The sequence below is a fragment of the Equus przewalskii genome, chromosome 10, assembly GCF_037783145.1.
Source record: "Equus przewalskii isolate Varuska chromosome 10, EquPr2, whole genome shotgun sequence".
Classification (NCBI taxonomy): Eukaryota; Metazoa; Chordata; class Mammalia; order Perissodactyla; family Equidae; genus Equus; species Equus przewalskii.
The window spans coordinates 23,880,571-23,908,309 of NC_091840.1; the positions used below are offsets into that span (position 1 = coordinate 23,880,571).

The following is a 27,739-nucleotide window of genomic DNA, read 5'->3' on the forward strand; positions in this document are numbered from 1 at the left end:
GGGGCAGCTGGTCAGCAGTTAGCTAGAGTCCTCCAGAGTTCCCCCATCACTCCCTCCAGTAGTCAGGCTAACCATCCCTCTACCCACGTGTTTTAATCCATCAGGGAATAATCAAAATGGCTTATAAACACCTCCTGAAGATTCACAGCACCTTTAGTTCTGAACCCCATTTTTCCTCCATGGTTGATGGGGTCAGGAATTATCTTCAACTTAATTTAGAGAGGTTAAGTAACTTGCCCAAGGTCACAGAGTGGGAAAGTGGCAAAAAAAAATTGTCTGTCTTGCCCAGGGGTTTGGCAGGTGCTCAAATAATCTTTGTGGAAAGGGTGGAATTCGTTGATTCTTCACGTCGCTGGCCTGTGAGTGCTTCTGTGTGTTGAGGGAGGGGATTGCGTGTGTGTGGCGAGGGTAGCTGTCCCCTTTCCTAAATGAACCTTTGACCTCCTTAGTTCACTCTCACTTCCGAAGAAGTGACAGATTTAACTCTAATCTCTCCGACTGGACCCTGCGGTTAGTGTATTTATTATCAGAGCAATGCCCCTCCTCCAAGAGCAATGAAGAGTAGGTCTAATATTTTTCTTCTCAAAAGAGCAAAGACCAAAAAAAAAAAAATCCAAATAAATAACCTTACTTTCCCCCAAATATACAGCCCCAAAGCAAAACCCCAAGCACCGCCTGAGCCCCGCAGCGTCCGCAGACGCCCCCGACACCCAGCGCACCACGCCACGCCACACTGCGCTGGGGAGGCGGCGGGAAGGGGGCGCGGGCGGCGGGCCGCGCGGCGGGGAGCCGGGGGGCGCCAGGCGCGCCGCCATGCAGGGCCGCACCGCGGGGGCCGGCCGCCCCTCGCCACGTGGTGGTGGTGGCAGCGGGGTCCGGGGCGCCTTCCCAGCTGGAGAAACCCGGAGCAGCCGGGGAGGAGGAGGAGGAGGAGGAGGAGCAGGAGGCGGCGGCGGCGGAGGAGGAGCGGGGCGGGAGGGAGGGAGGAAGGGGGGCTGGGGGGAGGGGTGGGGGGTGGGGAGAGACCCGGCGGCGGCGACAGGGCGAGAGCAGAGCGCGGTGCCAGGGGGGTGGGGGCACCGGTGCCCGTCTGGGGAGGGAGCAGGCGGAGGGGGTAAGCTGCGATCACAAGCAGGAACCGGCAGCAGCCGTGAGTCCCCGGCGGGGCTGGGCGGGGGGAGGGAGCGGCCCCGGGCCGGCACCCGGGGGTCGCGGGTGGGCGGGAGGGGGCGGGAGGTCGGCCAGCAGTTGGCCCAGCGTGGCGGGGAGGGGAAGGGTCCGGCGCCGGGCGCCCGCAGTGCCCGCGTCGCCCGCGCGCCGCCGCCGCTCAGGCCGCACCGCCTCGGGAGCCCCTTCCCCGGCCGGGGACGGCGGCCGCAGGGCCCGGGGCTCGGCCGGAGGCGGGGAGGGGGCTGCGCGCTCTTGGCCCCCGAGAGGGGAGGGGCGACAATTTCTGTCCGCCGAGCTAAAGGGGTTTAAAGGGCGGCTCTTAAAGGGGCCGCAGAAGGGGCCCGGGGCCGAGGAGGCACCCCCTCCCCATCCGCCTTCCACGGCGCTCACCCGGGCCGAGGGGAGAATGCCGAGGACGGAAACATTTGGCGGGGCGGCCCAGGGCACGGAGCCCCCGCTAGTGGGGTTGGGCCCGAAGTGGCGGGCAGGGGGTCTGGTCTGGGGGGTGTGGTGAGCGCTGGCGGGCGGAGTTGGGGGGAGGGCATGGGCCTGGGGAGGAAAGGGTTAAAGGTGGGGCCGGCCCTACACACCCGGGCACACACTCCTTACTCGGCCCCGGCCCCCGTTTCCCTGGCACTTAGTGGGGGACGGTGTTAGGGCCTCGGCCTGAGCCCTCGCCACCCCAGGCGCCCGCTGCCTGGCCGTGAGCAGACCCCAGGTCTCAGCTCACACCTCAGGAGCCCCCTCTCTTACGCGCACACGTTCCGGCAAGCGCGCACACACCTCGGACATTCCCATAGTGCCTCACGTGACACACGGCCCCGAACGTGCCCACCCTTCACACACGCTCACGCACACACGCGCACACAAACACACACACACACACACACACGGCCTCCCGGCCACTTCCCAACTCCATCCCCGACCCCCACGCAGCCCCGCCAAGGCACTCATTGACTGTGACACACCTACACTCATTCACAGACACACACACTCTCCCCCACACATGCCAGCCACAGACACACATTCATAAACAGGGCCAGCAGAAGTACACGCGCACCCCCTTGCCTACTCCTTCGGGAGCCCTGAGTCATTCCTGCCCCCTTGCAGGGCTCCCCATTTCCCAGGGTGCAGGCCCAGGGTCTGGCTCCTGAATTCTTCCGAGGCCCTCTCTCAGAGCCCCCTTGCCGTCTGTGTTGCCTCCCAGAGGTCCCTTCCCCTCGGTGTTCCCTCTGACACTCAGGCCAGGACTTCCTGTGGGTCGCGGGTCAGGGTGAGGAGGGCCTGGAGGGTTGCCACAGCCCCGGTGTGGGGGAGGCACTTCCTTTTCCTGAACTCTGGGATCCTGCAGGAGGAAGCTGGGAAGTTGGGTGGGGGCCCAGCAGAGGACATGCTAACAGTAGGGGACTGACCCTCCCGGAAGCACTGGGCCTTCCTTAGGGAGGGGCCAGGGGTGCCAGAGGCCTGGGATGAGGAGCTTGGTGGAGAGGTATTTGGGGAAGTGAGGCCTGGGGTGGAGAAGGGGCTGAGGAGTGAGTCAAGGCAGGCCCCGTCCAGCCAGCCAGCGCTGGGAAGGCAGGACCAGCAGCCCTCTCCTGTCCACAGGTCTCCCTGGGTTCCGGAAGGATCCCTTCCTCACTGCTGGCCTGACTTATTTGTCCCTACTGGTCGTCACGCCTCCCCTCAAGTCTTCCCCTGGTCCCAGCCCTTCCTGCAAAGATAGCAGAGAAGAGAAGATGGGCCTTAGTTGTCTGGGAGGGGCTGTGGGAGACGGGGCAGGACCAGGCTACATCTCAACTGGCCACAGGGCTCCTCAGGCCAGGACGAGGGGAATGGGACGAGCTCCAGGCTGCTCTCTCCACTATTACTCCTGCTCTCCCAGGAGGCCCAGGGGGGGCCGCAGCCCGGGCCCTTGCCATGGAGTCCATGTTTGAGGATGACATCAGCATCCTGACCCAGGAGGCCCTGGGGCCCAGTGAGGTGTGGCTGGATGCCCCTGGAGACCCCTCCCTGGGGGGGGACATGTGCTCCGCCTCCCACTTTGCCCTCATCACAGCCTACGGAGACATCAAGGAGCGGCTGGGGGGCCTGGAGAGGGAGAATGCCACACTCCGACGGCGCCTCAAAGTCTACGAGATCAAGGTCAGAACCTGGAGATGAGGGGTCTGGCTGTGTGTGTGGGGGAGTGCTGGGCGGCAGGAACTGGGGATTCAGCAGAGATTCCGGGGATCCAAAGGTGGGGTCAGGGTGCACACTCTTGAGAGCTCGAGTGATGCGGCTGCTCTGGATGGGAACTCTGGAGAGTCCAGTGCCAATCAGGAAGGGATCAGGAGGGATCTCTTGGATCTAAAAAAGATCTGGTTGGTGGAGATGCCTACAGGCCGGTGGGAACTGGGATGTACAGATCCCACTGGAGTGGGGAGGAAGAGGCGAGGACTCTGAGGCAGGATGAGGGGTGGGGGCCCAGTGGGTGGAAGCCTGGGCAGGGAGCCGGGCACTAGCTCTCCTGAGGGCCTGCCTCTCCCGCAGTACCCACTGATCAGTGACTTTGGAGAGGAGCATGGCTTCTCTCTGTATGAAATCAAGGATGGCTCCCTGCTGGAGGTGGAGAAGGTCAGCCTGCAGCAACAGCTCAACCAGTTCCAGCATGAGGTGAGTCTCTCGCAGGCCTCCCAGACCATGTGAGCTCCCTGAGCTCCTTGCTCTTGTCAATTTCTGATACCCCCCCCCAGCCTCTGGCCTTCCTTGGTCAGAGATGGCCGTGGTCTTCCTTAGAACTGGCTGCAGCTCCTCCCGCCCCTCCACTGGGTGCTGGGAGTCGGGGTGGGAGGCGCAGGGAGCTGCTCAGCCCCCAAGTCAAGGATGGGCCTGACTGTGGCATGCACCCTACTCGATCTGGGCCCCGTCCAGTTGCAGAAGAATAAGGAGCAGGAAGAACAGCTCGGGGAGATGATCCAGGCTTATGAGAAACTCTGCGTGGAGAAGAACGACCTGGAGACGGAGCTAGGGGAGATGGTGAGGCCCAGAGAGTTGGGGTGCTTGGGGGTGTGACCCTGGTTGTATGATTGTGTGCAACCCCATGTGTGTGCTTGTGGGGTGTCCCCTTCTGTGTTTGTTTGTGTCTGTGAGTGCCCATTTAGTCTTGTGAATGGGGCTCTGTGTACATCCTGGCCATGCAGTGACAGGAGGTGACTATGTGAGTGACCCCATTCTGTATATTTGAGTCTTATGCTGGGTCACCCCTATGCTTTAGCGCTGTGCCCGGAAGGCTGTAGGTGAGGGCAGAGGTGACCAGAAGTGTCTGTGGGAATGCGGTGGGTCTTGGCATGTGTGTGATTCTGAGTCAGAGTAAGACCACGCATGTGAGCAGGTGGGCAGGTGTCAGAATCAGGAGACGGGGTCTCTGTCCACTCCTGGCTGTGACCTAGGTCAGGGCGCTTAGCCCCCATCCTTCCTCTGAGAAGCGGGGCAAATAACAACCTCGCAGAACTATTGTGGGGTGTTCGTGTAAAAATGCATTGCCTTAATCATCATAAACTCTTATGTGCCACTTACTGTGTGCCAGGCACCATTCTTATCTTTCTAGATACATTTACTCATTTTAATCGTCATAACAAACCTGAGAGGTAGGTGTGGTTATCCCCATGTTGTAGATGAGGTAGATGAAGCCCAGAGTGGTTAGGTCACATATGCAAATAGAAGTTCTTATGCTTCTGAGGGGGTGGCAGTGTCTGGACAGGGTTCTTATAAGGATCCCTGTGTGTTAGTGACAGGAAGAGGCATTAACTCTACCTTGCAAGGGGCAGTGGCCAGAAACATCTGCATTGCAGTTGCTGGGAGAGGAGACCTCGCACTCATGGCCACTTGGAAAGTGGAGCTGGGACATGTGCTCAGTTTGGGGGGTGATGGCTACCCAGACATGGGGAAGTCCTGGGCTTGGGGGCTCACAGGAGCACCCTGGCCCTGTGCACACCCTCACCCTCTGTCTCCTCCCGCAGCGGGCCCTGGTGGAGACCCACCTGCGGCAGATCTGTGGTTTGGAACAGCAGCTGCGGCAGCAGCAAAGCCTCCGGGATGCAGCCTTCCCCAGCCTGAGCCCCCCGCCGGCCCCTGCCCCACCCTGTGCTGATCTGGACCTGCACTACTTGGCCCTGAGAGGGGGACCTGGCTTGAGTCACGGTGAGATCTCAGCGGGCCCTGATTTTCCTACCCCAAAGTCCCCCAGCCAACCCCCCATTTCAACACCATTGGACATCTCCAGCTTCTTGGATTGATAGTCGACATCCCATTATAATGTCTTAAATTTCTCCTATAATCGCCCCTTTTCTTCTTACCAACTAGTCCCTCACCCCATCCACTGTTACCCCAGTTTCTCTCGCTGACCTCCCCGTCTTAACTCCCTCATTCTCTGGCTCCCTCATGCAATTCCTGTATAGGCCAGCAGAGGGTGCCCCCAGCCAGAGTCCCCGGCCTGTCTTAGATTGTGATTAGGAGCTGCCTCTGAGGATGCTCAGACACTTGTGTCTGGCCAGGGAAGCCCTTCAAGAGGCCTCCTTATTTTTTCCCTAGCCTCCAGGGAGATTAGAAAAAGCAGCTCAGCCCATCCTTCGCCACTGCCCTTGGTAGAGGTATCTCTTAACCCGAGCTATCTGTCCTCTGGCTGTCTCTCTTGGATCCCTCATGCTGCACTTCTCACCCATTTCCCTCTGTGCTGCTCTGGCTGTCGGTGGAGGGTGCCCAGCGGCTGGACCCAGCTTGACGTTGTCCTGTCCCCTGCTAGCAGGCTGGCCAGGCCCCACACCGAGCGTGAGTGAGCTGGAGCGGCGGCGGCTAGAAGAGGCTCTGGAGGCTGCCCAGGGAGAGGCCCGGGGGGCTCAGCTCCGGGAGGAGCAGCTGCAGGCCGAGTGCGAGCGGCTCCAGGGGGAGCTGAAGCAGTTGCAGGAGACCCGGGCCCAGGTAGGCAGCAGCGTCGGCAACCCCGGGCCCCTGCTCTGGCGCCTCCAGAGCCCTGTAGAGATCCAGGGGCTGCTGGGAGCAACCTTTAGAATTCAGGACTTTCTTACTGAGTACACACATGGAGCAGGGGAGTCCTGGCAAGGGTCTGACCTCCCAATCTTCCCCCTTAGGATCTGGCCTCCACCCAGTCGGAGCGGGACATGGCATGGGTGAAGAGAGTTGGAGATGACCAGTGAGTCACATCTACAGTCCTCCCCCTCTTAACCTCCACACCCCAGGGGGGCATTTCCCAGACCGCCCCTTTGGTTCCCTTCTCCCCGGCTGCGTTGTCGGGGACCTCTCTTCCAAGCCATCAGGGCTGTGGGTTTGCATTGCTTGTGTGGCCCTGCATCCTTCACAGGAAGGAGGTGAGGTTCTGGGTGTGCTCAGGTTCTGGGACGTTCCTTTTGCTTTTCTCTGGCACCCATGTCCTCTCGCGATGTCAGGGGTTGAGAGAGACTTCCTCAGAGGCTTGGCTGCTGTGTTCTGTGTCCCCTGGTGAGTTTCTGGGCCTCTCTGGGGCCCCGTTTTTGGTCCCAGTAACAAGGCCCAGCCAGTTGGGGTGACCTTCTCCTCTCCGGCCAGGAGGGAGGAGATGGTCTTTCGGGATTTGTGGTGCCTCATCTCCTGTCTCAGGAGGCAGAAAGCTGGGGCTTAGGAGAGGAGGGTTTTCCTTGAGTTCTTACAGCAGCGAGTGGGAATTAGAATGTGCTCTGCTGGGGTGTCCCTGGGGAGTCCTGCCAGGAAAGAGGGGCAGCAGGAAGTAGGGAGGAAGCTATGTCAGTGGGGACCCTGAGCTGGGGGCCCCTGGGCAGCATGGGGAGCGAGGGAGAGCCAGCCTGATGCCTCTCACATCCGCACCCGAACTCATCCTCTCCCACTTTCTGAGAAATAGAGCACAAACCGCCTTCCGCCTAAGCCTTCTCCCCAAGATGAGATGGGTGGCACAGACTCGGGGGAGACCGAGGTCCAGAGAGGGGCAGGAAGTAACCCTCTGTCACACAGCATACCCAGCTCAGGACCCCAGGGGTCCTCCTCCCAGCAGGCTTCCTCCTCACCTTCCTCCCAGCTTCTGGCCAGTTTGGGATACCCCTCGCCTCCCTCTGCACCCTGGGGTGAGGGCCTGGGTGGAGCTGTGATAACTGGGGGGGTGAGAACCCAGTTTGTGAGACTTGTGGGTGGGACCCCTCACTAGGCTGCTGGGGGGTGGTGGAGGCCTCTGTGGAAAGGGTCCACCCTAGGTTGTAGCTGGGGCTCAGAGCCCATCATAGCCCATGTGCCCAGATCCAGAACACACATACATGCACACGCATGTTCTAGAATCCTAGCTTGCCTCAAAAGTCACACTGTAGGGCCCTTTTTGGGTCAGAGTCCCATCCTCTCAGAAGATCAGCAGTGAAGGCTCCCCCAGTTGGCTGAATCCAGAGAGAGGATATTTTTGGCAGGGCTGGAGTTGGAACAGCCAGGCTTTGAATCCCAGGGACCCTTCCAGGGATGCTGAGCTTTATTGACTTCACCTCTCGGGGCCCAGATTTCCCTCACAGGCTCAGAGGCAGTCATTGCCGAGAGATGTGAGCAGAAGGTGATGAGGGTGGGGGAGCCGGGGAAGGGGCGGTAGATCCCACAGGCCAAGGCTGGATGTGAGTGAGTGAGAGAACGCTCCTAGAAGGTACTTCTGGAGGTCCTACCATCCATGCCTCTATCTGGCCAGAAGAGCTTTTCCCTTCCCACCCCAAGGGATCTCTTCACCGAGTCCCTTTGGCCAGAGGGAGCTGGGCTCTGCTCAAGGCTGTCCTGAGCTGGTCTTACCAAAGATGACCTCCCGGCTCTTCCCCTCTGTCCCTGTGGTTCGGGGCCTCCGGAACCAGCCTGCCCAGCCTCACACTTCCTTTCAGGCCAAGCATCTCTGGACAGCCCCAGCTTGGCAAGAGTTTGTTCTCAGAGGAAGTCCTCACTCCCCCGGTAGTTTTATTTTCTTATAAACTCAGCTCCTTTTGGTAATAGGCTGCTTCCCGAGGCTCCCTCCCCTGTCCTCCCACCTGAGGAGGCCTCAGTTACCTGCTCTCAGCACTTTCCCCACCAGCCCCTCCTCTTCCTTCTACTTCAGCCTGACCCTCCAGGCTAGTGGGAATGTTACATGTGGGCTTTCCCAGGAGAGGAATGCAGGGGCTGGATTATCCAGGTGGGGGTGTGAAAGCAGAAGAGGGGCCCACAGAAATTCCTGAGTCCAGCCTGCTTCTATGTGGGAGTCTTGTGTCTCCCCGAAAGGTGCTCACCCTTCTCGGTTGGACACCTCCAGGGCAGCCAGGTTTACTGTGGGAGTCCTGGCTGTTAAAATACCCTCCCTTAGGGGCTGGCCCGGTGGCACAGAGGTTAAGTGTGCACGTTCTGGTTTGGCGGCCTGGGGTTTGCCAGTTTGGATCCCGAGTGTGGACATGGCACTGCTTGGCAAGCCATGCTGTGGTAGGCGTCCCACATATAAAGTGGAGGAAGATGGGCACGGATGTTAGCTCAGGGCCAGCCTTCCTCAGCAAAAAGAGGAGGATTGGCGGCAGATGTTAGCTCAAGGCTAATCTTCCTCAAAAAAAACAAAAACAAAAAACCCCTCCCTTAGACTGCTCCTGCCTCTCTCTGTTAATTCCCCTCCAGGGGTGCTACCGTGCTGAGGGGGCAACCCCAGACCCTCCCATCCAAGCCCCTGGCCCATAAACTCTGGTTATCAATATTCCTCTGAAAATGGGTGCCCGGACTAGACCAGACTGCCCCCTCCAGGTCTGACCTCTGGGCAAGATTTCCCTGCTGTTTGGTCAGACCAGAACCTGGTGGCCGGTGCCCAGGGGGACAAACTGCCCCAGAGGAAGAGCCACTGGGGTCACTCAGGGGCCAAAGGCAATGATGAGGGATGAGGTGGCAGTGGAGACCACCCTGCTCCTGAGGGTGCACAGGGAGGTAAGGACCCCAGGAGGGTCCCGGCCAAGGTGAGAGGTGCAGAACCCCCAGCCCCCTCCCCTCTGGGCCCAGCCCAGAGTCACAGCTCTTGAGTGTGGCCCTTCTAAGGGTGTGGCCAGTGCTGAGGGTGGAGGGGAAATTGTGGAGGGGGCCTCCCTGAGGGGGCTGAGGGCTCTGAGTGGGTGGGGGCTCAGTAAGAGGAATGAAGGCTCAGAGGGGAGGGGGCCCATCCATGATGTGAGCCCCCTGTGAGATGATGGGGGCTCAGTGCGAGTGATGAGGGGGAAGACTATAGGCCTTTCTTTTTCCCCAACGTGGGGGGCTCAGTGTTGCAGCTTGGGCCCTTTTCCGCCCACCCCCAACCCCCTCTCTCCGCCCACAAGCCTCTGCGTGGGCTGCGGTTAGTGGTGGGGGAGAAGTGTGAACTTGAGAGAGAGGATGGAAACTCTGCACAGAGGTCAAGGGCAGTGTGGGGTGGGTCAGGACGGAAGTCGGAGACCCCCATGTACCCTGAGCTTAGCCTCCTGCCCCAGAACCAGCGGGCCCAGGGCCTCCCCCTTCACGCTTCTCACCCTCCCTACTTCCTTTCTTTCAAATCTCCTTCAGCCCGGGCACCAGCTCACAGGAATTAACCCCTCAGCACTTGCAGCCTGGGGGCTCCCTGAGGGTGGGGAGCGGCCCTAAAGTTGGGGCCCACCACTCCCCCCTGATTGTGGTTTGAGGGACCAGGGGGCTTTGAACCGGCTGTGACCCTCTCCCTGCCAGGAAGGCAGAGAGCAGCTCGCACCGCGTCCTCTCCCTAGATGGGAAACTCCACATCCTCCCCTCGTTCTTAAACCAGAGTCATCGAGCTGTGTCTCCAAAAAGGGATCCAGGCTGGTTTCCCCCTTTCTCCACCTGTCTCCTAGGGACTCCCCTATTTCCTCATCCAGACACTACGCGAGGCGATTTACCTCCAAAATCTCATTTCTCACAAAAAACCCTGGTGAAGGTACTGTCCCCTTTTACAGCTGAGCAAACTGAGGTACGAAGAACTTAAGTAATCAGAGAAGTTCAGTGCAGATACCAAGCAGGTCCCCAGCAAGCGCCTCTGTGGGATTTCTCTGGGGCAGGTCCTTCTTCACGTAGGAGGCCCTTATATGAGGGGCCGCCAGATGATTTGCTGATCAAACCTGATCCCTTTTGAAAGTGAAAGGGGGCACTATTAATACTTATGCTGGGGCAACTAGCGTGAACGGGGACAGTCCTGGGCAGCTTGGGATGTGTGGCCTCCTCCAAAACGGGGACTCTGGTTCCCAGCCCCGCTGGGAGCTGCTCAGTTCGGCTGCAGCTGGGGAGCCGCCTAGACACAGTGAACATCTGGCTGTGCTGGAAGCATGGCAGGGGCTGCCATGAAGAGCAGGGCTCTGTGGACCGCAAGTCATAGCTGGTCGAGGAGAGTGAAGGGGCTCAAGGCGCCTGAAAGGAAGTGGTGGAGCACTGGGTTGTTGCAAAGCGACTTCCTCCTCTCCCCGGCCCGCAACCTCAAGTCCGCTCCACGGCCCGGTGCCTGAGGTCCCCTCCCAGAGGGTCGGGCGGGTCGGGTGGGAAGACTGATGCTGGGTGTGCCTGTGGGTGGTGGAAAGTTTGGTCCCTAAATTCCCCCACAGGGGTGAGGTGGCTGGGGGCAGCTGGGGGCAGTGATGGGCAAGGATGGAAGGGCTGGGAATGCTGGATGTCTGTTTGCCTCCTGATTCTCAGTCTACCCTGATTCTGACCACGGGACCAGCTCTGATCCTGATGCCAGTCCTAACTCTAATACTGATCCCATCCCTGACTCTAACCCTATCCCTCATCCTGACCCTACCTCTGCCCACAATCCTGATAGGAAATGAGCTATCAACCCCAGCCCTGATCTGACCCTGACCCAGCCTTAATCCTGACCTCAAGCCCATCCCTAGTTCTAATCCCATGACCCAACACTGGCCTGAATTCCCACCCGGCTGCATCCTCACTGGGGCTCCAGTGCAGCACGGGGCACCCAGTGCACTTCCCTGGCGAAGGCACTGACCTGGGAAGCCCATGTGTCTCCCAGCTGGTTTGGAACAGAAAGAGGCCTTTTACACAGGAGGATGCTTATGTCTCTAACCTTTGTCATCTCGGTTGCTCTATCAATAACAGTGAAAATTATTGTTTCCAGATGCATTTCCGAGATCCCTGAATTACCGGTGGAAAGAATGAATGAAAGAATAAGTCAGTGAAGGGTGGAAAGATTTGCAGCAGAGGGAGCCCTCCTTCCTGCCAGCTCTGCCATTGCACTCAGCAGGCTGAGGTGCCAAGAGCATGTTTGAATCCCCACACCGTGCCACCACTGCTCTGTGACCTTGAGCCAGCCTCTCAATAGCTCTGATCTTCAAGTTCTACATGTGTCTAGCACCTTCTTCTCCCCTCCCAGGGCAGAGATGGTGACGCTCAGGGCTCCCAGGCCACTTCCGAGGTCCCCAGCCTCTTCCTTCTCACCGTCTTTCCCTTCTGCTGCCTTCCATCTCTCCTTTGCCCCCTTTCCTGATCCTTTTGGGACGCAGTATATAGCTGAGTGGTCAGTAGCCTGGACTTTGGAGCCAGGAGGCCAGAGCTCCCATTCCAGCAACTCCACTACCCCTAGCCTTTATGACTTTGATCCAGTGACTTAACCTCTCTAAGCCTCAGTTTTCTCATCTGTGACATGGAGATAATTACAGTGGCAACACTGAAGGGTTGTTGTGAAGATTAAGTAAAGTTCTTAGCACAATCAGTGGGCTGTGATAAGGGCTCAGACAGCTTATCTGTGATTCTTTTGTCCCTGGGTCCCTCCCAGGTTTGGAGAGACTCAGACAAAACTCTCCCCAATAACTTAAGCAATAAATAAGCCCCCAAAGGCAGCCACCTGCTGCTGTGCCCCTGACCTATCCTTCCCAAACAGTCGCGATGGTGGAAAATAGCACTCAGGTGTGGGCCAGAGGGCCAGGAAATGGAATGTGTATTCAGGTGCACGTGTGCGACTCTTGGTTGTGTTGTGAAGTTGAGATTTTTTCCACTGAATTGGCATTGTTTTCTGACGTGAGTCATTCAGGTCCTTAGTGTAGTTAGCAGCCCAGCCCTGTGCATCTAGAGGTGGGAAGAGACACCCGATGAAGGGGGAGGTCCCAGAGGGCCTTGGGACATCAGGAGGTCAGGTCCCATCACTTGCTTGGGGCTTAGAGGTCTTTGTAACAGCTGCCTGGAGCTCCAGGAGGCCAGTGCCCACCTGGCGCCCGCTCCCAGCCAGAGCTGGGAGACGGGCTGGGCGGTCTGGGCTATGGCGCTGCTTCTTTTCATTGTCTGCTGCCTTGTCTGTTTTGCTGTGAAGAGGGTGCTAGGAGCTGGGCAGTGGAAACTGGGGTAGCTCCTGACAAGGAGAGGAAGGCAAGCAAGGGAGAGATAGGGGCCTGGGAACTGAGTGTGGCAGGTGAGATCTCCAAGGCGGCGTGTGAAAGCGACGACCTGTATCTGTCACCTGAGATACAGCAGTGAAGGCAGATGGGGAGAGAAACTGTGGCTGCTTGGTCAGAGGGGGACACAATGCCCTGCCCAGAGCCCCCTCCTGCCCCCACCACTGAGGGGTTAGCATGATCCTCTGGAAGCTCCCAGTCTGATGGGGGAGCCACAGCTCCTGCCCTCAGATTGCCCTCATTCTGAAGAGGGGAGCTTTCCACTGAGGAGTCCTCAATTTAATGTGGGCACACAGACTGGACCTCTCAGTCTGAGTGGGGAGATGCCATTTCTTCCCACAGATCCATGAGATGAGGTGGGGGAACACAGGACACTTAGCAAACATAAGGGCTGAGATATGAGGGGATCGAGGGCCAAGGGCCTCAGCAAGGGTTCCCAAAAGAACTCCTTCCTCTCTGCTTGGGCCGTCCCTCTCCACCCTCAGATGGGGAGTGAGCACTCTCCCTTCCTAAGAAGAGGGCTCGTCCCCTAGAATCTCAGCCTGTTGCCATAATTTGGCTTTGGCCCAAATGGGTTAAAAATAGTTTTGTTATAGGAGGGTCCACTGTCTCCCCCACGCCCAGCTCTGCCCCAGGAGTAGTAAGAGGCAGCCAGTGAGCGGAGAGCGAGGGAGCTCAGTCATCATCTAGCCTCTGCACCTCGGCTTTTCCTGCCCTCTGAAGCCCTAACCTCACGACTTCCCCTCCTCTCCTCCGGGGTCACACACACACACACATACACACGCTCACTCTCACACCGGTTCTTCACACTCATCATACTGACCTCCCTTAACTCCCTCCCATCCACATACATCCCATCTCACATGTCCATTACCATGGGATGGGGACAGGCCCTCAGGGTCTGGAGAACTACCCCCCACCCACCTCTCACTCTTGCCCAGGGCCCTACAGCTGCTGGGGCAAGAGGGCTTCCCCTGTGAGGAGCTCCATCTGGAGTGGCTGAGCCTCTGCCTTCCACTTCTCTCCAGCTCCAACTTCCCCAAACTTCCAGAGTCCCTTCTGGACTTGCTGATGGGGGGCGGGGGTGGGGGGACCCGAGGAAACCAAAACCCCTGCCTCTCAGGCTCTGTCCAAGCCCAGAGCAGGGATGAAGACAGTGACCTAAGGCCACAGCAGAGCCTCACGTGAAGGTAGGCAGGGCTCCTGGAGGTGTGCAGGCCAGGATGGAAGAGAGGGGAGAGGCAATGCTGAGTGATAACCTTTGGTGGTTCTGGGTTAAAGTGACCCAAAGAGAAAGGAAGTGGGTGAAATCTTTGCTAAGCTGAGTCTGTTCCAGCTTCGTGAGGGTGGGTACCCAGGAGGCCTGAGCAGGAAGTGGGAGGAAGAAAGGGAAGAAGAAAGAAAAATGGATGGAGAGGCGCAATTCATTATTCACTTGCCGAACATCTACTGGGTACCAGGCCCTGGACAAGGTGCTGGGAAAATGATACAATGATATAATCCCCAACTTCAGGGAACTCCTAGTGAAGTTCCAGAACAAGGCAACCTTTGATACGTGCTTACTGCGAGGGGTGCCCGTCGGAGGTGGGTGGTGCACAGAGATCTCACTGTTGAGGGCTCCCTGGAGATCCTGGGAGGTGCAAGGCTGAAAGGAGCTCAGAAGCAGCTTTGAGCTGGAAGCGAGAGCAGCGGCCCCAGAGCTGGGTGGACTTGTGTTCGGGTTTTACCAGCTGGCACCTCAGGAAGCCATGTCTCCACTTAGTGAATGGGGCTCTTCATAGACTGTGCGACGGTGGTCCCTAGTCTTTCAGAGGTGAGGACTTTTCTGGACCCCTGCTCCCAACACACGGATTGCGCTTACACTTTTAGTACAAGTTCTTTGAGAGAACTCACAGTGACAAAAGCTACCAGAAATTCAGTGCAGCTGTTTGATGAATCCGTGTTTGCCCACCACAGCTTGTGCACAGATTAGAAAAACACACATACGTATGCGATGTGTTCAGGCCACAGACACGGCTCGGCGAACACATGCATTCAGGGACCCCTTGGACTCACTGAGCTCCCTATCCCCAGCCCATAGCCTATCCCGCTGCCCTAGCCCCAGGTAAGGTTCACTGGGAGGAGAGGGAGGCTCCCTGGAAGAGGTGGTCTTTGATGTGGACCTTAAAGCCCAAAAGAATTTCTCCAGTTGGGGTAGGAGGGCCCTGGAGGGAAGGGAGGGCCAGATGCTGGGTTCTTCCTCCACAGCTGTGGCAGTAAACCCACTTCCCTCCTCTTCCCCACTCCTTGCCCTCTGACCTCAGGGTCAGGGCAGGCTGGGGTCAAGCCTTGACCCGGGGGCTGGGATGTCCTTCAGGGTGAATTTGGCGCTGGCTTACACAGAGCTGACAGAGGAGCTGGGCCGGCTTCGGGAGTTGAGTTCGCTGCAGGGGAGGATCCTGAGGACACTGCTGCAGGAGCAGGCCCGGAGCGGCGGTGAGCCGGGTCAGGGGAGGCCCGAGCGGATCGGAGGGAGGGGCAGCTATGGCCACCATCCTGCGTCCTGGGCCACCCTCCACTTCCCTTCCTGGTGCCTGGTCCCTTTTAACTCGCGTTGGGAGTAGAGCGGGGGTGGGGGTGGGGGTGGGGGGGCACGGGTCCCCGGCAAGCCCCTGGCTCCCCAGTTCTGACGTCTTGTCTCCTCCCCACCCCGTCCTGCTTCTCCTCCAGGCCAGAGGCACTCGCCGCTGTCGCAGCGCCATTCCCCGGCCCCCCAGTGCCCCTCACCATCGCCGCCTGCCCGAGCGGCGCCCCCGTGCCCTCCGTGCCAGTCCCCCGCCCCCCAGCGCCGCTCCCCCGGGCCCCCGTGCCCCTCGCCCCAGCAGCGCCGCTCGCCGGCCTCGCCCTCCTGCCCGTCGCCCGTCCCGCAGCGCCGCTCGCCGGTGCCGCCGCCGTGCCAGACCCCCAGCCCGCAGCGCCGCTCCCCAGGGCCCCCCGCCTGCCCGGCCCCGCAGCCCCGGCCGCCGCCGCCCCCGCCGCCGGGCGAGAGGACGCTGGCCGAGCGCGCCTACGCCAAGCCGCCCAGCCACCACGTGAAGGCCGGTTTCCAGGGCCGGCGCAGCTACTCCGAGATGGCCGAGGGCGCGGGCTACGCGGGCGCCTCCCCGCCCTGGCTGCAGGCCGAGGCCGCCACGCTGCCCAAGCCGCGGGCCTACGGCGGCGAGCTCTACGGCCCGGGCAGGCCCCTCAGCCCGCGGCGCGCCTTCGAGGGCATCCGGCTGCGCTTCGAGAAGCAGCCGTCGGAGGAGGAGGAGTGGGCCGTGCCCGCCAGCCCGCCCAGCCCCGAGGCGGGCACCATCCGCTGCGCCTCCTTCTGCGCGGGCTTCCCGGTCCCGGAGTCGCCCGCCGCCTACGCCCACGCCGAGCACGCGCAGTCCTGGCCGTCCATCAACGTGAGTGGCGCCCCGCCCCGCTCCACGCCCGGCCCCGGGGCTCCGGTCCTGTGGCCAGCCCTGCCTCCCTGGGGCGGGCGTTGGGCCTTCTCCCCGCTCTCCCGAGGCCTTTTGGCGTGACCTGGGGCCTGCACCATTGAACCTTGTTTAGTGCCGTCTTTAGGGGCGTGGTCTTCAGAGGGAGTCCTGGCTTTGATTCCGGACTCCACCGCTTAGTAGCTATGGGACCTCGAGCAAGTTACTTATCTTCTCTGATCCTCAGTTTTTTCATCTGCAAAATGAGGACCATGATTGGATTTATTTTCGTTAGAAGGCTCTTACCAGGGAGGCAGTGAGCCCAAAGCCCTGCATGGCGCCTGGCTTGGTAGTGAGCATCTGCTGTACTGGTGATGCAGGCCATGCTGCCCGCGGTCTCCTCGGCACAGGGATAGGCCGGTTCATGTAGTTCCTGCCCTCAGGTCTCACAGCCCCTACTCTTTTCTGTCCTTCCCAGAAGACACCTTATCTCAAGGCTCTATCATTTCACTGAAATAATGAGTTTCCTGAATGTCAGAGCCAACCCTTGCCACCTAGAAGGACCAAAATATACTCAAACCAGACAGAAAAGTATTTCGGGGATGTACATTGTTTGAGGCTATCCATTGCTTTGAGTTATCTGGGAGCCGTGTCTTAGTCACTGTTGGGACATGTCTGGGTCTTGGCTCGTTACTGCAGATGCCCAGGCAGGCTGAGCATACACACCTCCTCATACACACCTCTTGGGGACCTTATGCCCTGGGTTGGGGGAGTGGACGCTGAGCTGGTGGAAGGTGGGCCGGGAGGGGGGAGGAAGTGGGTAGTGCTGGAGAAAGGGTGCCCAGACTCCTGCATGCTGCAGCCCTTCCTGCCCTGGGTCCCAGGATAGGACAGGCTGGGATGTGGGGACCGTGGGTGGGATTGGGGACCAAAAGTGACTTCCCCCTCTCTCCACAGCTTCTGATGGAGACAGTGGGCTCTGACATCCGCAGCTGCCCCCTCTGCCAGCTGGGTTTCCCTGTCGGGTACCCAGATGATGCCCTCATCAAACACATTGACTCCCACCTGGAGAACAGCAAGATCTAGGGTGCCTCCCCCACCCACTGGCTGTTTCTCTGCCCTCTCCCATCATCCCCACTCACTCACTCACTTTGAATGCTGCATGAATCTCGTGGGGGGCCCCAGCCCCTTACGACCCCCAGATACCTCCACTAGCTACTGAGTCAATGTGCGTGCCGTCTTCCCTGGTCCAGGCACCACTCAGCCCTGGCTCTTCCCAGGAGGTCAGCCAAGGCGGCTCCCCAGCTCCCTGAGTTCTGCTGGGAGGTGGGGATCTGGGCTGGGATGGGGAGGGGCATACCCCACCCCAGCCTCTTCCTCTGCCTTTTGGTTCTCAGACAGGGTTGGATCCAAGAAAGTGTGTAGTGATTGGGCCTGGGGGAGGGGGAGGGTATCAGAGGACTCCAGGAGCTGCCCCAGCCCCGCCCCCGATGTCCGTCTTATTCAAGCTGTGCTCTGTCTGGAGAACACTTCCCTGTGGGGTCCCAGGGCCTGCCCTGCACACTGATGCCGGTTCCTCTGTCCTGTGGCCAGCTCGTGGCTTGTGGTGTGGGCTTCCACTGGGGAAGGAGGCGTCTTGTTTCTTGCCATTCCCTGCAGGCCAGCCCTGTTCTCCCCTTCTGCCCACCCTAGGGAGTAGGGAGGGTGGGAGAGGAGAGGAGGATCCTGGAGGACTGGGAAGATCCAGCCTAATGAGGCTGCCCTGAGGGCCGGGGGGGCCTGCACCATGACCCTCAGGCCAGGGGACTGTCTGTGCCAGCCTCCCAGGCCCATGCCCTCCCCCTGGAGCCTCGGTACCGAGGCACACATTGTTAAGGCAGATGCTCCCCTCCACCCTTACTCCCCTTGGGTCCCTGACACTGCAGGGGCCCTGGAGCCTGGGTGTGACTCAGCCTCTGTTAGCTGGGTGGGTGTCATCAGCCCTGCCTCCTAGGCCAGAACCTGAGGATGGGCCCAGGGTGCTGTGGAGATCAACTTCAAAAGAGCTAACCCCCTTCCCACGCCCCCGCGACCCACATTCCCTCTGTGCAATCTACCTCAGAGTCGTTCCCTCAGAAGGACGGGTAAGCAGGAGGCCAGGGGGTCCCCAGGGCTGAGTTGGGGAGCTTCCTACGGCAAGAGCCTGCACCCCACGATGACTCCAACCCCCTCCACTGTGAGCTTCTCCTGGGTCTCAGTCCTGGGTGGGTGGCAGTGGACGCTATTGTCAGTGCATGTACCATTCTGATCCAACTCTTCCAGGCCCCGCACCTCCTCACACCTCTCCCCTCCTCCTCTACGCAGGGGAGTGAAGGGGTGTGTCAGGCGGGGAAGGGGCCAAGGACTCCAGAGACACATGGCATTGTACCTTGTGTGTTCCCCCTGGGAGGGGAAATGGGGAAGGGGGACTGGAGAGGGGAGGTGAGGGCCCCTGAGCTCTCTGAAAAAGTTGAAAGTCCAAATAAAACTTACCTGTTCCATATGTGTTCTGTCTCTGTCCTCTGTGCCTGGGTGGGGAGAGAACCTTTGGTAGCGGGGGAGTCTTGGAAACTCCAGGAACCACAACTATGGGAGGGTGGGAACTGGACACATAGGAGATACATGGGGCGCCCACCTTCCAAGGAGGTTCTGGAGACTCGGATGTGCAAGTGACCACAGATGACTTGTGACATGGAGTTTATTTAGAACAGATATGGAGCAGTAGAGGGTGTCTTCAGGACAAAGCAGCCACCCCAGCCCTGACCAGGTGTCAAGGTTTCTTGCATTCTCTCTCCCAGCAGGTCTGGCAGGTAGAGGTTCTGTTGCCCTGGGGGTTCCTTTATCAGTAGCAGCTATTTCTTCATCAAATGAGTTCTGCATACCAGGAATTGGGCTGGGTGTCACAGAGGAAGAACATCCATGGTCCATGTCCTCATGGGTCTGAGAGCAGGGGAGGAGCTGGGCTCCAGGCACAACGGCTGCCTCTAAGTCCCATATCCTGAGAGGTCAGAGCCAGGTCATGAACCCATGACTTCTGCCCCAGCCAGGGATGTGCCCTCCTGTCTGCAGAAAGGGGCTGAGCTACTTATTCGTCAACTCTGGGTGCCTTTCATTCCCGTGTGACCCTCTCAGGTCAAGGGTTCACTTAGAAACAAAAGGCGAGGGCAATTGCTCATTGAAGGCCTGGGGTTCAGCTCCAGACCCAAGGCAAACACCCTTCCGCATTTAGTGCCAAGGTCCAGCCCCCCGGAGAGAGACTTCCCAGCCTCCTCTGCTCCTCTGTTGGAGCTAACAACTACAGCTGGCCTCTAAAAGTTCATCCAACCTTGATTCCATCTGCAGCCATATCCTGAGTGCCAAGAAAGATGAGAGAGCCATTCCTGTGGGACATGACTTCACAAGTCATGGGAAAGAAGGTTCTGGAACCTCTGGCACATGGATGTTCAGGGCCCCCTGGTGCTCTCTCACCTCAGTCAACTCCCATGGAGGAAGGCAGCACCCAAATTTCTTGGTCGGGGTCCTGTTTGGATCTCTGATAGCATTTGCTGGAAGGGCTTAAGTGAATTAGGGGTGGAACAGGGACACAGGCAGAGAAGAATCCTAGCCATGGAGTAAAAAGGCAAAGGATGAACTGGGAGTGAGCTAGAGGCAGGGGCATGACCCAGGTAACCACTTCTGGTCCTTGGGCCTGTCTGAAAGTGGGAGGGAACCCCAGTATCCCACAGCCTGGGCCTTCCCCTATCGCTGGGGTGAGGGGAAACTGGGGACATAGGGAGGCGAGTCTGGCAGTTTGTCTCCTTGACTTCTGGGGACCTGGGAAAGGGCTCAGGTGCAGAGTGGAAAGTTGCTGGGGGCTGAGAGGAAAGGCAGGGAAGGGAGAAAAAACTAGAGTGCCTCCAGCCTAGGTCCCCCAGAGCCACAGCCTTTCATGTAATGCCTCCCCCAAAGGAGAGGACATGAGGAGTGAGGGGGCTGGGGAGGGGCTGGCGAGCCTTGTCAACACTTGTCGTTCCCCTCCTAAGCAGCACTGGGATCAGATATAAGGACCCTGGCTGCTCACTACTCTGTAGGAGTCCTGTCGGGGGCACTAGGGGCCAAGAGAGTGTAGGGTCAGAGGGGTCTTGATCTCTAGGCTCCTGGGAAAGTGAGGAGGGTGAGACGACTCTCACAGGAGCCAAGTGGAGGGAAGACCCCCACTGAGGCTGGAGAAAACACTTTTATCACTGCAGACCCAGAGCCAGATGTGGCAGGGGATGGGGGCACTTCATGGACGAGACCAAGTCGTCCATGGCTTCATCTCCAAGTACCCAATGAAAGGCCAACACCCAGCAATCTCTCCAGCTTCGGCTCTTCGGCTCTCAGTCTCTCCAGCCACCAGCCGCCCCTCGGGCCTCCCAGCTTCATCTCTGGGGACCTTGCAGCCCTGCCCTCTCCCAGCCAGGATTTCCTCAGCCAGAGCTACCAGGCCTTGGAGACCCCTGCCCATCTCCTGGGTCCCGGTGCAGGCTGTGTCAGGCTATCAGCTAAGGAGAGCAACAGCTCCTTTCAGAAGCTGCTGGAGTGTGTGTGCGTGTGTGTGTGCGTGTGTGTGTGTGTGTGTGTGTCGGGGAGAAGCTGATCGCTAACAAAAAGGAGGGATGTGTTGGTGAGTCAGCCGTGTTAATGAGAAACACCTCACCCCGCTGATTAGGACTAATGAAGAAGAACAGAGCGGGTGGGGGTTCACTCAGTCACATCTTTATAGGGTAGGGGGAAGCAGAACAGCTCCCCCAGTCCCATTCCTCCCTCAGCAAGGACAAGAGCAGAACAACTTTGGCTACCACAGGAAGAATTGAGGTCAGATGCAAGGATGAAACATCAAGGGCAAGGGGGTCCTAACTGGGAAGGGGTGGGACCAGGTGTCCAGGGGCAGAGGCCAGACAGTGTGGGGAAAACGTGTGTGATTCTCTTGCACCCTGTGCCATCCTTGCCCCTCCCCTAATTTCTCTATGTTGACTCCAGAGAAATTCTTGGCACTGATGTCTGTGCCCCAGGCTGCCCAAGTGCCTTTTGAGAGCTAACGCCGTCTGCAGAGGCCGTGAGGGTACTGTTGAGATGGCTCCAGTCTGCGCTGCCTCCCATGGGCAGCCTGCAAGAGAAGGCTCTGGTTTGGGGCATTGACTGTGCAGATGTTAATGACCCAGGGAGGCCTGACAGGACGAGGGCAGGAGGGGGCTGGGGTCGGGGAGGACCTGGGCCTTAGCTGGAGCCCTCTCAGTGAGTCCCCTGTCCTTGTGGCAGAGGGAGAAGCCCCCGAGAACCAGCAGCTTCACCCACCCTCCATGCCAACTCAGCCCAGGGCCAGAGCACCCTGCGCACCTCGCAGATGTTCCAGTCGGCTGTGTGAGTGTGGGCATGGGGGAGGGAGGGGAGGGCTGGGAGGGGGACAGGATGGGTGTCGGCCAGCACCTCCAACACCTCCTAATTTGCATTACCACTGACACCCTTCTTGACCAAAAAATGGAGCCAGAAATAACAAGGGGGAGAGGTGGTTCCCTGGGGGGGCCTTTTAGGCTCTTTCCTTGCCTCCAGCACTCCTGCAGCTGGGGGCGGGAGGTCAGGCCTTTCCAGTCCAACAGCTGGCCCCTGGGCGGGGTGGGGCGGGAAATTCACCCACTGGTGCTCCTCCGTCTTCCAACTGGGCAGATTCCCCATCCCAGCCTCGCACTTCTCTCGGCCCCAACACCCAGCCCTGCCCCTGTCCTTCTTTGGGGCCTACTTCACCCACCCTTCCCTCCTCTGGGAGCCTTCTCCCCGGGGCCCCTCCCAGCTGTGGTGACCCCAGCTTTGCCCAACTAGGGAGTTGTTTTCTTCAGTCTGTGTCCTGCTACCCCATCAGATTGGGCATTTCCCAGGACATGGCCCAAACTTCCCCTGCCAGCCTGGGAGCCACTCACAGGAACATTCTGCATGAGGAATAGTCCAAACAATAGCAAGGGAGCTTCTGAGTAGATTCCAGAAGTGGCATGAAGAGGATCAGGGTCTAGTGTGAAACCCTGGCCCTAGGCCCATGGGGTGGGATGGAGAGGGGACTCCCAGCTCTGTTAGAGGTCTCCGCTCCACCTTTACCTGCAGGTTGTTCCCGAGGGTCAGACCAATCCCTTGTGAGATCCTCGGAGAAAGAAATATGTGCTATTTGACATATTTCTCCCCTGTCCCAGTGTCTACCACGCAGACCCCCACAAACACTTTTGGTGCTTGATCTTTGTGCATTGAATTTACTTCTGTCCCAAAGAAGGTAAGGAATGATGCGGCAGCCCCAGCTTGGAGGTGGGAGATGGCGAACGTGATGGGCCGAGGAGAGGGAGGCTTCCTCTCTGCCAGAGGTGTCCTGGGACCTGGAAGAGTGAGGTGGAGAGGGTGAAGGCAGAGCAGAAGGGCCTGGCAGGGAAACCAGGTCGCGAGAGACAGTGAGAGAGCTGTGAACACACTGTGGGAAGGAGTGAACGATGAGCTGAGTTCTCCCCCTCCAGAGATGCTATTTTGGAGGGAGAGAATATATGCGGTGCAGGGCGCAGGGTCGGGGGAGTATGCCACCTTCCACAGGGGTCAGCTGGACCACCTGCTGCCTTCACTCTCCTGGCCAGCCATCTCACTGGCCCTGGGCCCACTCCCAGCACTTCTCTCCCCATTGGGAAAATCTTCCTGCTCTCTTGAGCGCAAGAGGAGAAAGAAGGAGCTAGGAGATTTGCAGGTGGCCTCTTGGCACCTGCTTGAGAGTCCCCTGGGGCCACAGTCCTAGGGAGACACTTCTATTTCCATTACTTCCTTGGAATGAAGATGTGGGGGCTACTGTGGGGCATGAGGTGCAGCAGGCATAGAGTACAACTCAGCAGGCTCCAGCACTTCTTGTCCCCAACTCCATACTTAGGCACTCTCCATGCATCCCCCTTTAGCATCAAACTTAGGGAGAAAATTTGGTATTAAAAGAGAAAATTTGGTGTTAAAAGAGGCCAGGCAGAAGGTGCTTCCAGGGCCAGCTGGGTTTGCCCACAAGAAATCCGACCTCTCCTGGTGGGAGAGCCAATCTTGCCTCTTTGGGTCAAGGAGGCTGGACAGAGGTCGATGTCAAGTACAGCCCCTGCTTGGCATGAAGGGAAATTCCTGTGCCCCAGCTCAACCCCTCTGGGGGGCCCTGACTCATTTTGGGATGAAAGCTCCAATGCCCTGTGGGTTTCTGTGGTGGCTGGGGGCAGCGGCTGACGAGGCGTGTAGATCGAGCACTGGGGATGAGCGAAGACTTTTGTTTTCGCTTTTGGAGCTTGGCTCTCTTTCTGCCTGAGGGTCCAGCTTCACCTGAAGGAGCAAGGTTGACTGAGATGGAAAGAAGGCCAGGCTTCTAGCCAGTGAGGTGCTGGGCAGGGCCACAGTAGAAGCAACATTAGGTTAGACTTTAGGAAGAACTTCCAGTGAAGACACTGGGGCGCATTTGTGAGATGAACCGAGGCATCCGTTTTCCACAGTAGATCCCTCCCTCTAAGGCTGCGGAGTTCGGGCTGGCATGGGGCAGTGCAGGCCAGAGGTAGAGAGATGAGCACTGCGACCCACTGCAGGTGACAGGGGCCTGAAGTCTCCAGGGAGGAGGGATGAGGGTGGGTTCAGTATCAGAAGGCATATGTCCCAAAGCCAGACCGTGGGTCAGGGATTAGAGTTAGAAGACCCCTGGTGAGAAAGCCTGTCTCTCGTCAGGTCCCTCTCCCTCACCGTCCTATCTTCATGCTTATCTTCTTCTGGTCTCACAGACCAGGGAGGGGATGAGAGGAGAGGAAACAGCTATGGTCAAGGGGAGACTGGCTCCTTTCCCCTGTGCCTGGAGAGAGAGAGGCCTGCAGGGGGAAATGGGGATAGTGGAGCCAAATTCCATAGGGTGGAGGAGCTAGAGGGGGTCAGCAGAGGGCCAGGGGTCTACAGGGAGCCCGTGTCATTCCTGCCAGAGCCCCCTGCTCCAGAGGGATGCCCAGCCCAGGCTTTCGGCCCACAGGTGAGTAGGTGGATGAGGCTGATTGAACAATCGTGTCCCTCCCCCTTCCTAGGGCTCTTGGTCTTGTGGGTGCTGCAGGAGCTAAACTCTCCTGCCCCCCCAGACGGTAACAGCGAACTGTGGATGGGAGGTGAGGGGAGGATCAGGCGATGGTGTCGAGGAGATAGTTCACCCCGAAGCATGGTGAGGGGCAGGCCAGAGGACAGTGCCCCCTGGTGCTGGCCTTTCTGGAGTGCCCAGCACACACAGCGAACTTACCTGAGGGATCAGAGAGCCCCTTGCTTGCCTCGGCATCCTATTCCCTCCCAGACTGGCAGGTGGTTAAGCCTGAGGACAGAGGAGGGATTGAGCAGGACTTGGCACAGGAGCCCTTAGCCACCCACCCCCCGAGTCCTCGGAGCTCAGAGATTTGTGTGTCTCCAGTCTCAGGCACTGCCCTAGTCCCCCACAGTGGGCACATGTGGGTCTCCCCCTCACTGTCCTCCAGACTCACCCTGTTACACTTAGCCCCACACTTAGATGTGTAAAGCACACAGATGGTCCCAGTGACTCACACACACACACCCTTCCTCACTTACCAGACTCCCACTGACACCCACCTGCAGACACACACTCCTCCCAAAACGCAATGCATACACACACACAGTCTCACACAACCAGGAATACAGTGCCACACGGGTATGTCCCAGGTGTCACAGGGTCATAGGCAAGGACTGCTGTGCATTCACACATGACTCCATGCAGACCCCAGGAATAGTGCACACCGACACATGCGTGAAGTCCCACATGCACACACAGGCATATGCTCCTGGCTTTGAGGCTGACCCCATTATCCAGTGGTGTGCTGGTAAATGTTTAACAACCAGCTCTCCAACTTGAGCTGCCACTCTGACAGCGCTGAACATTGGGAGGCAATGCACACAATTGTCCTTTGTAGAAATCACATGATGAATCTTTTTTTTTTAAAGATTGGCACCTGAGCTAACAACTGTGGCCAATCTTTTTTTTTTTCTTCTTATTCTTCTCCCCAAAACCCCCCAGCACATAATTATATATTCTAGTTGTGAGTGCCTCTGGTTGTGCTATGGGGGACGCTGCCTCAGCATGGTCTGATGAGCGGTGCCAAGTCCACACCCAGGATCCAAACCAGCGAAACCCTGGGCTGCTGAAGTGGAGCGCACAAACTTAACCACTCGGCCACGGGGCCGGCCCCCACATGACAAATCTTAAGCACAAATGGGCAGCCCCTAGCAGGGCTGCACCTGGGAAGCAGTGACTCATTAGGGCAGCTTCTTTCCCCATGGGGGTGCCTCCCCTTCCCCACCTTCTCTCACCCCCTACTCCTGTCCAGACCCCACTTCCTGCCCTTCTCGCTTCTCCTCTTCCTTCCCTGTCACTCAGGGCTGCGAGCTATGTCTGGTACTCACTCATGTCTTTCTCACCCTTGCTCCCTCCTTTCTCTCCCTGCCATGGCCACAGCCACCGGGTGTGGGGAGTGACAGGCCCATAGCTAATTCAGGCAGGCTTCCCCGGAGGAAGAGGACAAGGAGATGCCCACGTTCCCTCTCTCTGCCTGGCTGCTGATGTTGTGTACCTGCCTCCTTGCACCTGGCCTGTCCCTGGTTACCTTATTCTTCTCCTAGTCATCAGGACAGAGTCTGGTCAGGAGGTGGAGTGAAAGTGTGAACAGGAGAGAATTTGCATCTGGTGGGGCAGTGAGGGGAGGTAAGGTTAGAGCCTGAGGCTCTCTCATCCTAACCATCTTCTGGGAACATGGCATCACTTCTCAGAGCTTCTGTTCCTCAGTGTGAAAAAAAAAATGAAGGGACTGACCTAGTGGTTTTAATTTCCTTCTCAGCTCTGACATTTTGGCATTCTATATTTCTGAGATTCTTCCAAAATCTACTCTGCGAGAAGTAGCCCCTATTGCTAATGCTGATCTTTTCCCAGCTCATGAGAGGGGTGAACAGATGTGGTTTGGGGATTGGGGGCCAGTAGGTGCCACAGCTAAAGGAGCTGGAGACCGGGCCTGGGTGCCTGTGGTTTTTGGTTTGGAGCCCGGCAGCCCATGTACATTTGGAGAACCTTCCAGCAGCCTCTGTTCTCTTTGCTGTGGCTCCTGAATTATTCCTGCCATATACATATATAGGAGGAAAAGGGGCGGGGCGGGACAGAGAAGAGGGAGGAAGGGAAGAAAGAAGGAAGGAAGGAGGGAGGGAAAGAAAGGAAAAGGAAAGGAAAGACAGAAAGAAAATGAACAGAAAAAAAGAAAAGGAAAGGGCTCAGCCTGGATCCAGGAAGCAGCCAGCCTAACCAGTGAACTTGCCAGGGGGACTGGAGGGGATGGGGAGAGGTGCCCCTAGTTGTTACAACCCTGCCACGTGAATCGGCCAGGTGGGGGCAGTTCCAGACCTTCCTGAGCTTGGGCTGAGTGGTGCCAGGGCAGAGGTGAGTGCCCCCACACTGCCCCGTCGGTGCCCCGCAGGGCTGGGGTCCTGGAGGCAGCCCACTCCTCTGCCCACGGCCTCCTGCCGCTGCTTTACTGCTCCTTCTGAAAACAACTGAAACCACAAAATTGGCTTGTGGTTGGGTTAATATCAGTCACTGCTATTCAGCTTGGCTTCCTAGGATGACTAAGGGGGTTGGAAGCCCCTCCTATTAGACCCCCAGATCTTCAGGAGTCGGAGGCACAGATGGAAACTGGTTTCTTTTGGAGGCTTTTGCTGGGGTGGGGGTTTCTGGATGGCAGGACTGCAGGCACTGCACTCTAACATGTCTGTGAGCCCAGGGGTCTGGGAGGTCACCCCGGTGGGGGTAACCTTATTCCTAGGTTGCCTCATCCAGCTTGAAGTAGGGAGGAGCTGAGGTTGAGGACACTTGGGTCCCCCAAAGAGTCTCCTTTCAATCTGCCTCTTCCAGCTCCACTTCTCCAGTGAGCCAAGCTGCTGCTGAGGGTGGGCTCATGGGCAGGGCCTGGGTAGCAGCCTGACAGCCCAGCTGGTGCTTGGGCCTCGTACCAGAGTCCTTAGTTGGAATTCCCCCACCTCCCTCCCAGATGGCTGTCCCCTCCCCTCTCTGGACCTGGAGTCCCCTCCCCTCTCGGGGCCAAGTTCCACTGGTGGTCCTTCAGGCAGGAGTGGTGTAGATGGCAGAAGGCAGGCTGTAAATATGGATGCTCAGGCCCCAGACCCTGGTAAATGACATCTAGAGTTTGACAGTTCTGGAGTTTGACAGGGCCTACCTCTCCATCCTTCCCAGAGTCAGGAAGACAGAACTCAGGTGATCCTGAGTTCAGGGTGGAGGTGGGGCAGGTGAGAGAGAGGCTTTCTTCTTTCCTTCTGGATATTAAAACACTCTTGGCCCCTTTTCCTACCTCCTCCTTCCTGTGCATCAGTGGTAGCAAGCGCCAAGGGGGGAGGTCCCATCCCCTCATCTCAATGTTATGTAAAGTGGGGTAAGAGCATCCTTTAGAAAGTTTTGCTATTTTTATTGATCTGTAACATCTCAAAGGAAGAAGTACGCTTGCCATGCAAATACACATCAAGACGAATCTCCCGTCCCCTTCCCCCATGTCACCTCCCAACCCCACTCACAGAGAATGCTGGGACTGCCCCGCTGTGCCTCAACATCCCAGCAGCCTGGTCCTCCCGTTCCCTCGGGGCTTAGGAAATGAGCCCAGACTGGGAGACAGG

At 58.4% G+C, this 27,739-nt stretch overlaps 1 protein-coding gene and 1 long non-coding RNA gene across 5 annotated transcripts; one reads left to right on the plus strand and one right to left on the minus strand.

Moving 5' to 3' along the window:
* The first annotated feature begins 1,024 nt into the window (after positions 1–1,024).
* On the plus strand, positions 1,025–18,530 carry TBKBP1 (TBK1 binding protein 1). Of its 4 annotated transcripts, none has more exons than XM_070560533.1 (10): positions 1,025–1,150; positions 3,053–3,312; positions 3,700–3,822; positions 4,081–4,185; positions 5,169–5,349; positions 5,954–6,126; positions 6,297–6,358; positions 14,920–15,038; positions 15,273–15,994; positions 16,967–18,530. In XM_070560533.1, exons 2-10 carry the CDS (start codon positions 3,088–3,090, stop codon positions 17,093–17,095), a joined length of 1,839 nt encoding a protein of 612 aa, XP_070416634.1. In that variant the 5' UTR covers positions 1,025–1,150; positions 3,053–3,087; the 3' UTR covers positions 17,096–18,530. The 4 variants fall into 4 exon arrangements, with proteins under 4 accessions (XP_070416634.1, XP_070416635.1, XP_070416636.1 ...); XM_070560534.1 differs by having other exon boundaries at positions 4,087–4,185; positions 5,951–6,126; XM_070560535.1 differs by having other exon boundaries at positions 1,116–1,150; positions 5,951–6,126.
* A 178-nt stretch (positions 18,531–18,708) lies between these two features.
* Positions 18,709–27,728, minus strand: LOC139073894 (uncharacterized). Its single transcript, XR_011523027.1, has 3 exons — positions 27,641–27,728; positions 24,306–24,374; positions 18,709–22,404 (listed from the first exon to the last, which is right to left on the minus strand). It is a non-coding gene; the product is annotated as an uncharacterized lncRNA (long non-coding RNA).
* Between the last annotated feature and the right edge of the window lie 11 nt (positions 27,729–27,739).

What these genes read in the sequence shown, in the direction of transcription:
- TBKBP1 (XM_070560535.1), top strand. Translation starts at nt 3,088, where the DNA reads ATGGAGTCCATGTTTGAGGATGACATCAGCATCCTGACCCAGGAGGCC. An exon ending in GGGACCTGGCTTGAGTCACG is followed by an intron (nt 5,350 to 5,950) that starts GTGAGATCTCAG and finishes GTCCCCTGCTAG; the next exon opens with CAGGCTGGCCAGGCCCCACA. An exon ending in AGTCCTGGCCGTCCATCAAC is followed by an intron (nt 15,995 to 16,966) that starts GTGAGTGGCGCC and finishes CTCTCTCCACAG; the next exon opens with CTTCTGATGGAGACAGTGGG.